Source organism: Gekko japonicus, unplaced genomic scaffold (genome assembly GCF_001447785.1).
Source record: "Gekko japonicus isolate JY-2015 unplaced genomic scaffold, Gekko_japonicus_V1.1 scaffold167, whole genome shotgun sequence".
Classification (NCBI taxonomy): Eukaryota; Metazoa; Chordata; class Lepidosauria; order Squamata; family Gekkonidae; genus Gekko; species Gekko japonicus.
Genome location: NW_015164670.1, coordinates 1,350,483 through 1,366,586, shown reverse-complemented (window position 1 = coordinate 1,366,586; position 16,104 = coordinate 1,350,483). Strand labels below are relative to the sequence as shown.

The following is a 16,104-nucleotide window of genomic DNA, read 5'->3' as shown; positions in this document are numbered from 1 at the left end:
GGCCAAGCACACATTTCAAGCAAGGGTCTCGGAGGCATTTGTCGCGGCCTCCGATCAAGAGCCTTTTGAATTTCCGGTGATGCTCTGCTGGGCAGGCTCCCTTGTTGGACAGCCAGCTATCGCGCCTCGCAACTACATCAGCAGCCTCTGCTCGGCTCACATGCAGCCGGGAACCCCGAGTTGGAACAGCAGGAAGCACACACACACACACACACACACACCCAAGTTCGGGTTTGCTACCCAGAGAGGAGACTACCTGAGTCACACCACACTCGGAGCACAGAGCAGTTGCCATAAAGAGACCGTGACGACATAAGAACACAAGAGAAGCCCATGTTGGGTCAGGCCCATAGCCCCTCCAGTCCAACACGCTGTGTCACACGGTGGCCAGAAATACCAGGGGCCCTCAGGAGGTCCGGCAGTGGGGCCAGGACACTGGAAGCCCTCCCACTGTTGCCCCCCCCCCCGGCACCAAGAATACAGAACATCACTTGCCCCAGACATAAGAACATAAGAGAAGCCAATGTTGGATCAGGTCCATGGCCCATCTAGTCCAAAACACTCTGTGTCACACAGTGGCCAAAAATCTCAGGTGCCATCAGGAGGTCCAGCAGTGGGGCCAGGGCACTAGGAACCCTCCCACTGTTGCCCCCCCCCCCGGCACCAAGAATACAGAACATCACTTGCCCCAGACATAAGAACATAAGAGAAGCCAATGTTGGATCAGGTCCATGGCCCATCTAGTCCAAAACACTCTGTGTCACACAGTGGCCAAAAATCTCAGGTGCCATCAGGAGGTCCAGCAGTGGGGCCAGGGCACTAGGAACCCTCCCACTGTTGCCCCCCCCCCCGGCACCAAGAATACAGAACATCACTTGCCCCAGACATAAGAACATAAGAGAAGCCAATGTTGGATCAGGTCCATGGCCCATCCGGTCCAAAACACTCTGTGTCACACAGTGGTCAAAAATATCAGGTGCCATCAGGAAGTCCAGCAGTGGGGCCAGGGCACTAGGAACCCTCCCACTGTTGCCCCCCCCAAGCCCCAAGAATACAGAGCATCACTTGCCTCAGCCTGAGAGTTCCTATCTATACCTTGTGGCTAAGAGCCACTGATGGACTTCTGCTCCAAGACCTGAGACAAAGTTGTACGAAAGCCACTTCCGACACTATACCAAGATATTCACCTTACTCACTGCAGAGAACAGTTATGCAGCCAACCAACTAGAACTTAATAACGCCACTTTTAATAAAACAAAGTACGGCATTATGTAACATAGAAATACGCGTCTTAATTTCTTTTATAGTGTGCAGTGAAGCATGCAACACAGCAAGGAAACAAAATATATCATGTAAATTGGCAGCAAACAAATCCCAGAACAAACAAATCCAAGACCACCCCACGGACTACAAAGAAGGAGCACACAGCTGCCAGGGTACCTTACGTCCGGCCAAGAAACCACTCTCTGAATACCGACGTGCTCCATCTCTAAAATAATGGGCTAAGCCAGCAGACCCAACCAAGGAGCAGAGAGGCTGCCCCCGGGGCCAGCAGAGAAAGGAGGAATGCTGGGACCGTCCTGCCCCTTCTCCATGAGGAGGCTGCTGGCTCACAAGGAGAGGAAGCACACGGAGGAGGAGGAGGAGGAGGAGGAGTGATGAGAAAGCACTCTCCAAGAGGGTGGGGGACATGCTCTAGAATGAATGGGGGAAGCTTCATGGGATACCCAGATGTCTGCTAACCTAGCCAGTTTGGCGTAGTGGTTAGGAGCGCGGAGGACTCTAATCTGGGAGAACCGGGTTTGATTCCCCACTCCTCCTCCACATGCAGCTGCTGGTGTGACCTTGGCTCAGTCACAAGTTCTTTTGGCGCTGTTCTCTCAGGAGCATGTCCTCGAAAGAGCTCTCTCTCAGCCCCACCTACCCCACAGGGTGTCTCTTGTGTGGAGGGGAAGGGAAAGAAGATTGTAAGCCGCTCTGAGACTCCTCCGGGTAGTGAAGGGCCATGGGGTATAAAGCCATTCTCTTCCCTTCTTCTTCTTCTAAGTCCGCAGGGGAAGAGAAGAAATCGAGTCCCAAATTCCCAAGAGAAGATCAAGGGGCTCCTGCAGCCACCTAGAAGGGAGGAGAAAGCCTTGGCTCGCTTCCCACATCCCACTGAGCGGCAAGATTCCGCGTGGCAGGCTAAGTGTCTTGCTATGCTTGAGAGAGTAGCAGTGAAGACAGGCAGCAGGGCATGCCTGATTCTCTCCGATTATGCTGTTTCCGAGCTTAATTTCATGGGACAAACAGGAGGCAGCTGCGCCGTGTCCAGCGGGAGGCACCCTGCAAACAATGGGAGGCCCTTCCGTGAACATGGGGAGGGTGTGTTTTAGGCGGAGGAGGACCCTGTGGGAGGCAACTCACTCTCCCCTCAACGCCACGACCATTTCCCCTTCAAAACACGCAAAGATGTTGGGCTACCAACTGCACCCTGCAGTACTTTAAGGGGATGCCCACACCTGACACAGGAGCATGCAACAGAGCACGCTGGGGTCACGGCAGGTCTGCCCGGTTCTCAGGAACGATGTTTCGCGGGGGACATTTGTCACCCAAAACCTCAAGCCCCCCCTGCTCCTGTTACAGAAAGGTGAACTCAGAGAAGTCCTGTCTTACAAATTCATTCTTAAAATCAACCAAAAAAACAAGTCTGAAATAACCAGCCCCGTCTTCACATGTTATGGCTGACGAGAAGAGAAGGGGTGTCTGGCCCATGCACCAAGAGTAGAAAACGAACATTTTGCTGGGTAATTTCTCTAGAAAGCAAGCAGCGAGACTGACTGTCCCACAGCCGTATTTGAGGCCGAGAGAAGAATCAAGCCCACCCAGAGGCACAACACTGAGGTCCACTTCTGGAGATCTGTGCTTTTTAAGTCTTCTGTTGCTAATGTGAGTTTCGATCTTGTGTGAGCTGCTACGGAGAACAGCGGACGGAGAGTTACTTTCCTCACCCTACAGATCCAGCCAAAAACTTCTGTGAGACGGAAATAATTTCGAACAATCGTATTTTGTAGCTGACAATTTTCCAAACGAATAATACCTACACGCAGAAGAACATAACTTCATATCTATTTTACTGCATTTTCTCTCCAAAGCAATAAATATGGTTCATGAGTACGACTCAGAATTATGAGACATCCTGTGCTACCATGTGGTCCTGAAACCTAAAAACACAGTACCTGTTTCTCCCACGGGGTTGTTTTCTTCATGGTGAGAAAACGCATTGCATTGCCACTGAAAATGTACTTTACATTCAACATCAAAAGGAGACAAAAGACATTGTTTCTGAAAAAAAATTATCCCTTGTTTTGTGAACCGTTCCCCCTCCACATTTCAAGTCCTCAAAAAAGGGGCAACCTTTTTATCCCTGGCTGAAAAATCCACTTAGTGACAAAGTGCTTCGTAGAGAGCCGTGGAACACTTTACCAGAGTCCACCAGGCACCTAATTCCCCACCTTGAGGTGTCCGGATCCGCAGCTCCTGAGCAGGTGCCACGATGCAGAAATGCAGCTCTGGGTGACAGGTGATTCCGTACTCATTGCAATAGCTGGGCATGGCCATACGCCATGTGGATTTGCTTCTGACCACCTGGAACCATGCTTCTTCAGTGTTAGAACAAGCCCAGCCCAGTAGCCAGAGCACGGCACCTGGACCAGGGCTTGCTTGCAGACCCGTTCAGCCTGGGGGGGGGGGGGGGGGGACAAGTCACTGCCCCTGCTTCAGCTGTTGAACTGGAAAGTAGCCATAACTGATCCGACTTGTCATGGGGTTAGGAGGGAAGACCGAAAGGAGGTGCTTAGATGTACTGCCCTGCAGTCTTCCGAGGTCCCAAACCACGGAGAGCATTCGAGTTAGTCTGGTGGCAGCAAAAGCAAACCAGGTCTGCATCTGGAGAAGTGGAGTCTGGCCCAAGGAAGCTTAGGCTGGAACAAAACATTAAAAATGGTACTAGATCCACAACGCTCCCGTTTGTTCTTCAGTCTGTCCGTCTTTCCCACGGGGAACGCAGCAGGCTGAGGAGGAACGCTTCACACACGACTACAGTCCTTTAAAAAAACACACAAATACGCTCATGCCGGCTTCTCCACTGGTGCACCCACACGGTGCCACACACATCCACGGTGGCAGCAGCAGATCCCACATTTCAGTAAAACTGGCTTCCCGCACTGTGATCTCCTCTGTACAGAAAGACCGTTAATGTGTGACACAGCCAGCCCCACCCCACCCCCGTGCAGGAGAATCGCATGCAGAATCCCACACCTCCTTCTCTCAGGCGTCTTCAGTTGCTGTGTCTGCTGTTCATGGAAACTGCCTAAAAGAAGCTCTCCATGGACGCCATCCGAAGGCTAGAACTCACTGAGAGGAACAATAAACAGACCATTTACACACCGATCTGATTCCAAAAAGTGAACACATGTTTTGGAGAGGAGGGCTCCAGGTTTGTCCGTTTAAAGGGAACCACAAATACAATAACAACATTATGAATGGCAGAAAACGTTTAATGGGAACTGGCTGGCTTGGCTACACCAAAGTGACCAGTGAGTCGGGAACTTCCCCCGCCTGAGCCCTGCTGAATGAATGTGAGCCTGGCAAGAGCCTGGGCATCAAACAACACCTGGACACATAGAATGCCCAATACATCTGTCCTCAGCATCAGCCGGTAACACTGACACTTCTGCCCGGCTAACACGACACCTTCTGCTCCCAAGAAAGAGAGCGCACGGTTTGCTTTTCTAGTTTCGGGGGCAGCCCTGCAGGTTCGCAGTAGAACAAGGAGACCTGGAATTTTAAGGTAGGGGCTTTCCAGACGAGACCCGAGTCCTGGAATTTTAAGGTAGGGGCTTTCCAGAGTCCAAGGCCCCTTTGTCAGATACTTTTCTGAACAGGTGAAGAGAAAAATGAAACAAGTTTGGTGTCGTGGTTAAGCGCAGTGGACTCTAATCTGGGAGAACCGGGTTGGATTCCCCACTCCTCCATGTGCAGACCGGCTGGGTGACTTTGGGTCACCCACAAGTTCTCTCGGAGCTGTTCTCTCAAGAGCAGTGGCTGTCAGAGCTCTCTCAGCCCCACGCGCCTCACAGGGTGTCTGTTGTGGGGAGAAGGGAAGGAGACTGTAAGCTGCTCTGAGACTCCGAGTGAAGGGCAGGTTATAAATCCCATCTCCTCCTCTTCTTCTTCTTCTTCTTCTTGAAAACTAGCACGTTCCATTGTCCTGCAGCTCCCACTGCAAAGAGACTCATTTCCTTTCTTGCAAATCAAGCTGGTTCACATTACTTCTCACTTCATGGTAACATCTTACAACTTAACAGCAGAGGAGGTAACTTTTTAAAAAATTATTCCTCCAACTCTCAAAATGATCTAATCTTTCTTATCCTGCACATTCATTGTCTTCCGCTTACTTTTTAATATTGCCCCTGACTTTTTGGCCTTTCTGTATACGTCAAAGAGAATTATCCAGGTGTGACGCATAGCTGAACAGCACCTCCACACAAGAACTCAGCTGCCGACACACAACCAGCCAGCGTGTTAGAAAATCTGCTGGTATCAAGCAATACATTAATCTCCTATTTGAATAAACACTTGACACCAGCCCCCAATACTGGAATGCCGCTCAGGCTGACGTGGTCTCTGTGCCAGATTATCTGTTTTTGACAAGTCACAGATGCCAAAGTGAAAGCAGACCTCCAGATGAATCCCTGGAAAGCACTTTCCAGCAGTAAGAGCCGGGCAGCTGCTTAACAAACCAAGGGTAATGTGAGGGGGACAGTCACATATAAGAATAACTAAATGCCTGCCTTATGTGTCTCTTCGGGGAATTAATCCGTGAAGCCCAAAACACTGAGGGGGCGGCGTGGTCCCACGACGACGGGCAAGTATCCCACTTCTCAAGCTCACGGAAGTGACCCCCCAGCCTGTCGCAAGCCCAGGCTGTGCTTCTCTTACAGCACCCCCCCCCCACTTCCACCCCCGGCAAGCCTGGAAATACTTAATAAGATCAAAGCTTTCCCCATCAGTGCAGAACAAAGAGAATGCTCTGTACTGAAGAAAGAATAAAATCAACACGCCATGAAAGCCATAGGCCTTTTGCTTCAGGGGCTGCCGCGGACTTAATTTTACTTCACTCTAACATGCATTTTCACATAAAATTTCATAACTGTTTCAATTTAGAAGCAGACATGAAGGGAAACAGTTTCATATTTGAAGGGACTTTTGGCATTTGTACCAAAGAAAACCAAAAAGATTAAGCAGATCTCTCTTTTCACTAAAGTTGTCTGAAGTTCACGCACATTTTAGAATCAATTTAGAGATGTCTAGAAAATGATTCAAAAGTATTCCACCACCAGTACAGTGCCAAAGTAACCGATCACACAAATACCATGTACAAGGTTGCTACGTCTTAACACACTAAATAACTACAAAACTTTACAGAACAGTTTGCTCATATTTAGAAGCGGAAGTTAGGAATTCCTTAACATTTCTGCCAATTTTCTACTCCTAGTTAAGACTGCTTTGCAGATTAGTAAGAGCCTTTGGCAAGTCAGTAAAATGTGCCTTGAGGACCCTATTTGGTTGGAAAGGCAACAGAGAAATTTTAAATAAAAGTTGAAATAGAAAAAATAAAAAACCCAACAAGCAATCTTGAATTCTGAGCAATACCCTGCGCCCTACCAACCCCAAGGAGATTTCTGTTTTCTATCCTTAAAAATGCATCCTCTGTTTCAATAACAACCCCCCCCCATGATTAATGTAAATTATGCATCATCCAAATAGACAATAGGTAAGTGCCCTATTGGAGCACACATCTTTCAAACACCAACAAGAATAGCCCGCTTTACAACTTGAATCTTCTGAATGGATGCAATCCACTTTGACTCACAAGGCTCTTGAGAATATTTTAGTATACAGAGTGTTCAGATTTATGAATCAAACTATATGGGCCTGAATATGTTCCCCCCAAAAAAATTCCCATTGAAAGCAGATGACAAAGACCAGTATCCAAACATCAAGCTCCAAACAGGGAATGCCAGTTTTACCATCTGAAGGTTTTCTGAAACAACCCCCGTATCCCCACACATGCTGGTTTCTAAAGTAACTAGCTAGAATGGTTTTCATTTTCTCATCTGGATGAAACAGAAATATCCTCCCACTTTTCAAAACACTTCTCTAAATAAGTCAAGGATGTCATTCTTGCCTGTCATGGAAAAGCTGTATAAATACAAACCCAGTTAAATATTATGAGTGAAAGTAAATACTTATAAATCTAACTGCTCAACCAGTCCAGAGGTGACCAAACAACACTATCAGCCCGTGCGGGAGAAGAGTTTGGAAACTCTCGGGACAAAAGGAGAGCTCCCTTACCGTTTTCCCATTGTAATAATACATCAAAGAGTTGCTGTTCATTCCAGGTACCGGGTAGGCACAATACATATTTGGTCTAAAAACAACACCGCCTGCAGTCAAAGTGCACAGCTTCCCTCCACGACATCAATCCAACCAGATCAAACACAGCAATTCTTCAGGCCGATGGAACCACACATGGCTCTACTCAAAAGGAATTTATGCAAAGCAGGACTGAACCATCTCCGGCAGGGGAACGGGGTGTGCGCGCAGGCGGGCGGGCAGCGAACTCAATTCTCTAATCTTCTCGCACGTTCAACCCAGTGCTGCTTTTCAGCGGCAAACAAGATTGCTATAACACAGGTAAGACCCAATAATTATGCCAAAAGAATGTTAGTTCATCGCTACGGTCATACAGAGGAATGATTTGTTCTACAGTTCAAAAGACCACGGGAAAAATTATTTGTTCTGTAGCTAGAAACACTGCAAAGGATCTCAACAGAAAAATCCTGGTTACTTTTGTCGTTTTAATCAAAGGAGAGCACTTGTGGCCACAGAGACCCAACGTACTGCACTGCTAGCCATGCCTCCCTCTGGATCTCTCCAAAACTACTTCTCACTTCCACAAATATGCCTCAGAACACTCCTGGGCTGGATCACATGCCAGGAGGAGGAGGATCCCTTCCTGGACCAAAACCCCCACAACCCCCCCCCCCAGTCCCCCTGAAGGGAAGCCCAGCTTGTTTTTTAACCCTTGCCTGAACAAAATAATCCAACAGGGGTGGTGGTGGTGGTGGTTTAAATAAATTTCCAAGTCGGTCACAGAATCAAAAGACCTTGGGGGTTGCATTAAGTAGGCCACTAGCAGCCAGGAAGAAAAACCAAACATCCCTTTATTTATTAAGTATTTTTTCCTCTGGCTGATCTTTACAAAAGGCAGAAGCAGCTTCATGGAGAAATGGAATTATCAATTCAACAAATAAAGTGTGGCCTTAAAGGAATGAATTGGTTAATACTAAAGAGGAGCGCTAAATATGAAACTTCTGTTGTAAGCCTCCCTTAATAAGTTCGCACCTTCAATTCACACACACACACAGTCATTTATAAAGCCTCTGCTCTGTAAGAGCTGGGTTGGAGAATTTAAAATAGTATTAACTGCCAAGTCCATTCGTGCCCAATCCGCAGAATAAAGTTAACTTTTTAATTTAAAAAGTCAGGAAAATAGGGGTAAAAGTTATTTAAGGAAGTAGGAAGGGAATAAAGCAGAGAGCAAAAATTAGGACGGTGTGACCAAGCTCTTAAAATCCTTACCGGATGAAGTGCTACAAGAAAACCCACGTAATGGAACTTAACAAATCATAGAGAAACACAAGTGGCTCACAAGGGGTGACAGACAGAAAAGTTTAACCCTCACCTCCAATAACATAATTTCTGCCACAAAGTCTGATGCCATTTAAGAGCAACGAAAGTCCTACATGGACGCAAACATCCATCTCTCCTTCCTTGCCAATTCTCATTCCATTCCTACTTGCAACGCGCCCCCCTCCTCGCCAGGCTAGAGGACAGTGGTTGGCTCAACTGTCACCCAGAGAGCATCTTCCAGGAGCTTCACTGGCTGCCCGCTTGTTCCCAGACTCCAGTCAAGGTGCCAGTTTTGACCTTCGCCATGCAAAACGGGCAAACTCCTCTTTCCGCCAGCAACAGGACGACCCACTTTGACTCTACAACACTCATCTGTAAGACGACCTCTGACTATCAGCAATGCTATCAATGAAGCCTTTGCGCTAATGTGCATACATCAGACAAGATATAATAACATAGCTCTAGATTTTATAAGGCTCATTCCAAAATCTGCAATTGTCCCAGGACTAAGAGGTTATGCAGATTATTACTCCTTGTGCTCGAGTACGACAAAAGATTTAGTCCAATTTTATGAACAAAGAAGAACAAATGTAAGATTTGCAGCTCAACATCAGAGCTCCAATAACCTTTCTGTAGCCAGAAGTGTGTCAGTGACCCACTCTTCTGAAGCTCCGACAGACACACTGACTGAGGGCCTGGAAGATATCCAGAGAGGTGGCTGAATAAAGCCTGTCCCCACCCCCACCCGGACTGCTAGTATTCCAAGGAGGTCTCCCATCTAAGTACTTTCCAGGATCAGGGCGCTTTTTGTACTGTTTTGCTATATTTATCACCTCTGTTTTCACACTACTGTGAACTGCACTGAGCCCTACTTTGTGGGAGAGGGGTGCTATGCAAACTGAAATAATAAACAAATAAGCCCTTCCCTACTCATGTGCGAAAACCTCTGCTTGCTGTGCAAGGAGGTTTCGGCTACAGATAGTGGTGACGAGAGTACGGAAGACACATGTGCCTCTAAGTACAAACCATGTTCCTATCCAGAGATGCAGCAGCTTTAAGGTATCTGATGCCTGCTGTCCATTCTTCCAGTTTGGTGTGGTGGTTAAGTGCGCGGACTCTAATCTGGGAGGACCGGGTTTGATTCCCCACTCCTCCACTTGGCACCTGCTGGATGACCTTGGGCAAGCCACAGTTCTGTCAGGGGTGTTCTTGAAAAAGAGCAGTTTCTGTCAGAGCTCTCTCAGCCCCACCCGCCTCACAGGGTGTCTGTTGTGGGGAGGGGGAGGGAAAGGAATTTGTAAGCCTCTCTGAGACTCCTCTGGGTAGTGAAGGGCGGGGTATAAGTCCAATCTCTTCTTCTTCTTCCACCTAGTGGATGGGAAGCCTGCTGCTGCAACATCCCACTGCTCCCCTGCACCCAGCTCAGCACAATCCCTTGGAAATCCTGGTCATCTCCCCCCCCCTCATTTAAAAGAATTCAGAGGTGTGCATAAATGCATGCCTGTTCCCCAAAGCTACCGCTCTTGAAGACACACCCCCGCGCGTCAAAGCAACTCCTTTATTTTCAGTTCTTCAGTGCTGCCTGTTGAAATCTCTGGCTTCTCCTGCCTCCTTTAATCTTCCCTGCAGCGACCACATAAGCCATTTCATTCCCAATAAAACACTGTTATTAGGACAGAGAAATATTCAGGCCTGGCTGCTTCTGGATGGATGTCTTAACTCTGCAGGGAACACCAGAATTATGGGTCCTGCAGCTATCCAGGCAAGTGCCCGGGAAGGCAGGTTTCAGCACATTCTGCTATAAAATGGAATAGTTTTTTTTAAAAAAAAACACATCTGTAATTGGTCCCTGGTTCTCAGTTTGACAGAAATTACTCCTTCACAGAGACCTTCCCCATTTTGGGGTTGTATAGAAAGGGAGAGATAAAAGTCAATGGAAGAGAAAGGGTCTTGCTCCTTCACTGAAAAGAGGGGGAGTCAATCAAAGGGTCTCTCTGAACTCAAACTAGCAGCAAGAGACACAGTTAGAACGCCGTGGCCTGAAGTGAACTCTAAGGCAGGCCTTCAGCATGCCCTTGGTACTGAAATGACAAACCACACACACACCCATGAGAGAGAGAACCCTAAAAATAGTTCTTAAAATATGAAACGGGGGGGAAAAAGAGCTCCCTCTTCAAGACTTTCTTATTTAGATGCTTTCCTTACCGCTTTGCGTCCATCCCAAAACCAAGACATAAAACAGGGCAGCAATATCAGGATGCTGTTTTGGCAGTTTCCTGTAGGTGGCTGTATAATCTAACCCTTCCCTCTAATAAAATTATTTGCCATCTAGAACCTCCTTAGGGAAACAAACATGCAAGAAATTCTAAACTAGCAAAAGGAAGTCTTGTTTTACTCGGCAGCACACCACAGATGGTAACCGCAGCCATGGGAAACGCTAAGGGCAGGCCCCACGATACTCATGGAAGGGGGGGAGGAGAGAGGGAGAGAGGGAGAAGGGGGGGGGGGAGAGAGAGAGAGAAGCTTTAGGCCAGGGGTGTCAAACATGCAGCCTGGGGGCTGAATCAGCCCCCCCCCCCAGGAGGGCTTCTATCAGACCCACAGTGGAACTGGCTGTCTTCTGCTGCTTCTTCCAGTTCTGCTGCGGCTGCGTCATCATAGGTTTGCAGCTTACAGATACACACCTGAACAGCATACTCAGGATTGCAACAGCACAGACCATTTTGATGCAATAATTCAGAGCAAGAGGTGCCAGTTATCAGACACTGTTAAATAAACAAAACATTGCAAGAGTGCTCATGTTTTAAGCATGTTTTTATTTTAAGTAAAAAAAACAAAAACCTTTGTGTTTGTGTCCTGTATAAAGTTGGCATTGCATCTTATGACACGCATGGCCCGGCCCAACAAGGTCTCATTTATGTCAGATCCGGCCGTGTAACAACTGAGTTCAACACCCCTGCTCTAGGCCATGCCATTTTCATCACCGGATTGTGAGACCGCTGGGAGACAGAGGTGCCCGAGAGTCCCTTCCCAAGGTGCATCTCTCCCAGGGAGATGGAAAGAGCCAAGGAGGCAAAGGGAAGGGAGGGAGGGAACAGAGGAGGGAGGCCGGGGGTTCCGGCTGAGCCGTAGCCTGCAGAATGGACTGACTGAGATACAGGTGAGGGGAAACTGTCTGACTGTCTAATCCAAAGAGAAGAGGAGCTGCCATCTCTTGCCACCCACGGCAAGGCCTTTAAGCCGGCACATCTTTAAAGCAGCGCTGGCTGGGACAGGTGGCTCAGCCAGTCCGATTCTGCCTAGGAGATGTGGGTTCAAGTCCCTCTCTGTCAGAAAGTCACTGAGCAGCACTAAGCAGGCCCCTCTCTGTTCCCTGCCTGTTAAATGGGACTCAAGGCCCTTCGCATCGCGTGGTGGTCAGGAACAATGCTCCCCCTCTAAGCGGTGGAGCCTTGTGAGCAAAAAATCTGCTTTGTGAGCTACTGGCATTAAAGTTGTGAGCGAGCCATTTGGCTACGGCATAAAATTAGTTTGCTCCGGAGCCATCCAAATCTGTGAGCTGGAGGCTGAAAGACTGTGAGCTAGCTCACACTAACTCAGCTTAGAGGGAACACTGGTGGTCAGAAACATGAACTGCAGAAGACAGGAAACAAATGTGCTTTACAGAAGGCAAGAGCACTGAAGAGCCAAAGAAGTGCCAGGCATTAGCCAGACTCAGAGAAAGCAAGCGGGCCTTTCTGGGGCTCAAAATGACGGAGCGGACACAGAAGGAGGCCCAGCTGCTTCTCACAGGCAGGTCCTCTCCATTTTCGCTGTCACAAGAGTGTGCTTGGAAAGGCTGAGAGACCCAGGCCGGCCTGCTCTGAGACTGCTGCGCGGACGCTTCTGCAGCACACGTGGTGATTGCACAAGAGCACTTTCTCACAGCTTTCCCAATGGACAGTAAACGTTCTGGCCCAACGAAATGGTGGTTACATCCCTCCCAGGACGCCGGGGGCAGGAGGAGGGTGCAAGCTTTAAGCCAAGGGTGTCGAACATGCGGCCCGGGGGCCAGATCAGCCCCCCCCCCCCGGGGGGCTTCCATCAGGCCCGCAGTGGAGCTGGCTGCCTTCTGCTTCTTCTTCCAGTTTTGCTGCTGCTGCTGTGCTTGCTTCGCAAGACTCTCTTAGTCACTCAGCCATTTCATGTTTTAACCTGGGTCCCAGACTCAGAACTCTGAGCATGAGATTTCTGTGGTGAATGTCAAGAAATCAAAAGTAGGTTTGCAGCTTACAGAGTTAATGTTTTAAACATGTTTTTATTTGTTTGTGTCCTTTATAAAGTTTATATCTCTGCTACCTGGCATTACATCTTATGACACACATGGCCCGGCCCAACAAGGTCTCATTTATGTCAGATCCGGCCCTCATAACAAATTCATTCGACACCCCTGCTTTAAGCCATTTAAATCCCACATTTGCTTCTAAACAAGAACACAAACAAGCAGGGAGAAGGTTGCTAGTCCCCATCTCCCCCCGCCCCCAGGTTGCTTTCGTATGTTTGGTTGATCTGTAAACAAGAACACAGCAGAGGCATAACAGAGCAGTGCTGATGGGCAAAGACACCTAAAAGCAAGAAATGCAACACATCTTCAAGCTGCAAAGGGGAAAAAGATGACAAGATATGTATCATAAAAACAGAGCATCACAAGGAAAATATGCATTTATCAAAAGTTTCCGTAGCAGACTGATTACAGTGAGACAAGAATACTGGTTTCAGCTATCACATGGCTGAGATGGGCATTGTAGAGTTAACACCACTTGATGCTTTCATCCCCCCCCCCCACACACACACACCAGCTGGCCTTCTGCCTTCAGATACATCCACAACTTGACTATCACTTTTCTAAACTCATTCATACTTTTCTGACAGATGCTATTTGGAAGACCAAACAGCTGTCTGAAGCACTGAATATGCCTGTGCCGAATGTTTCCCGCTTACCAGATGCAGCTCCCGGTTCCTCCATCAGCTGAGAATACATTCACACGTGGAGAGCGGCGCTTCTCCTGACCCGAACTGTGGAGGGACTGGGCTGCAGAAGGCACCCCAGGGCGAGGCCCACTATTCTTTGCTGCTGGCAGGAGGCACTCCTCTGGGCCCGCAAGCCCCAGAGACCAGCAGGGCTGCTCTCCCGGAAGCTGAGCGGGTTCCCACCTATCTGAGAAGTCGGTCTCTGCAGGAGCGAGCTAACCTGAAGGAACGGAACCCTGAGCTTTGTAAATGCATCATCATCATCATAATCATCATCATCATTATTATTATTATTATTCCACTTAATTATTATGGTTCCTAAGTTTGAGCCCCAGATACTACTACGCAGAAATGCTGCTCAGTCCCCATGTAACGTGAAAGGGCAGGATTCAGCCTTTTAAAAGTAGCTTAAGAGCTGAGAATGGTTTTAGTGCCTGACAAAGCGTCACTAGAAAAACTGCCGAATTTATTTATTTATTTATTTATTTAACTTTCAATTTATAGACCGCTCACCCCCTAAGGGCTCAGAGCGGTTTACATTATACAATTATTAATTACATTTCCTTTACTAGGGCCACGCACACAATGAGGGGAAGGGACTACCTATCAGGCACCCATGGCAGGGTCTTAGTTGTTATTATTGTTTCTTACGGAGGTTCTTCAATCCGGGCAACGGCGTCTTTTGCGCAGGTCTTCCTTTGGGTCGCAGCGACTCCTTCCGGGTATGGACCCACAGCGCACGACGGCGCGTGCTACCGCAGCCGGCCTCTGTCCTAATTGGCTCCGGCCTGCCGCATTGCACCACTGCCGCACCTCGCCGGGCCAATCTCCGCTCGAGCCGCTCGCCTCACTCGCCTCGCCGCTGTTGCTGCCGCCGCCACTCCGTTCCTCAATTGCCGCCACGCCACCACGAAGGGAAGGAAGGGTGCCCCCCCGCTTTAAGAGCAGGTACCCATTCATCTACTCGCCCATTCGGGCTTTTGAACTGCTGGGTGGGCGGGAGCTGGGACATGGACCGGGAGCTCACCCCGGCCACGGTGGGACTCGAACAGCCGAAGCTGTTCGGTCAGATGGAATACAGGCTTCATTTACTGCCTGCGCCACCGCTCCCATATTCCTACTGAGCTCCCACAGAGACTCTGAGGGCCCACTTGGGTGCTTTAAATTTACCATCCCAAACTACAGATGGTCTCAAAATTGTGAAATTGTGACTGGGCACAGGCATGGAGTCTTCTAGACAAGCACTGCTTTTCAGGTAATGTTGCAGCAAATAAAAACGTGAGAACAAAAGGGAAGATTCCTGTCAGTGAAGATCAGTTTCACCCAGAAATTGAGTAATGCTTTTTAAAGACACTAAGAGAGGCAGTCGGCCTCTGAGTCCCAGTGCCAGGAGGCAACACCAGAGGAAGGCCTTGGCCTCTCTCTGCCCTGTTGCTGGCCCTCCAGAGGGACTGGTAGGCCTCTGTGTGAGACGGGAGGCTGGACTAGATGGATCCAGCAGGGCTCTTCTCATGTTCTTAATACAGTGGCGAAACAAAAGACAAACAAGAAAAAAACCCATTGCTTCTCCGGCTTCTGCTGTCAGTTTACAGCATGGAAGGTTTTCCGCCCCATTTGCTCTGCAGGGTGTTAAATAACTGCTTTTTGTTGCCGGAAACAATCATCACCAGCCTGATACATAATTCACTCGAGCTCCTCGACTTGGATTCAGCTGCCTTTCGACGTTACTCAGCGCCACGCCAGCCTCTGAGGCTTCTTGCAGCCCCCCAGTGAGTTCCGTTCCCTGTGGGTGACCCAGATGTGAAATGGCCACATTCCACAGGTAGGTGCATAGGCAGACATCACCTCCCCGCATCCGAAGAATTCAACAGCATGTCCCAGTCGGACGATGAACGAGCATCAGTGGGACCCTGAAGCCCAGGCGGCACATGCTGCAGCGGGCTACCCACGAATCCCCCCCCCCAGTGCTGTGGCCCTGCACCCCTCCCAGGCTCCCCTGCTTGCCCTACTCAAAAGGGCACATGGGAGACGGCAGGACGTCTGAGCCTGTGCGACACTTTACCAAACCCTGATAGAAACTAATGTCAAATATCGCCAAATCACCATGTCCACAAACCTCAACCAACTTGCATATAAAAACCTATATTGCTGTAAAATGAGATGCCGCCATCAGTGACCTAAAACTACTAAGTAGCTACAAGGCTTCACAGAGGTCCCCAATGACTGTTCTGTTTCCATCACTGACTGCTGAGAACTTGGAGAGAAAACAGAACAGGCGTATTGTAGGTTGAGTGCACGGTTACTACTGATACCACTTCTAGATAAGAAAGAGATCCTTTCTACAATTGCTTCCTC

General features: G+C 48.8%; 1 protein-coding gene across 7 annotated transcripts in view; it reads right to left on the bottom strand.

Annotated features, from left to right (window-relative positions):
- TCF12 (transcription factor 12) overlaps positions 1 to 16,104 on the bottom strand; it is a 137,743-nt gene that overhangs the window by 34,700 nt on the left and 86,939 nt on the right. For 2 of the 7 annotated variants that reach the window (XM_015409192.1, XM_015409193.1), the window contains exon 1: positions 7,399 to 7,467. The exons of the other annotated variants lie outside the window; for them this stretch is intronic. In XM_015409192.1, coding sequence (XP_015264678.1) covers positions 7,399 to 7,467 — 69 coding nt within the window. Of the gene's footprint in view, positions 1 to 7,398; positions 7,468 to 16,104 lie in introns of those variants that run through there. 7 annotated transcript variants of the gene reach the window in all.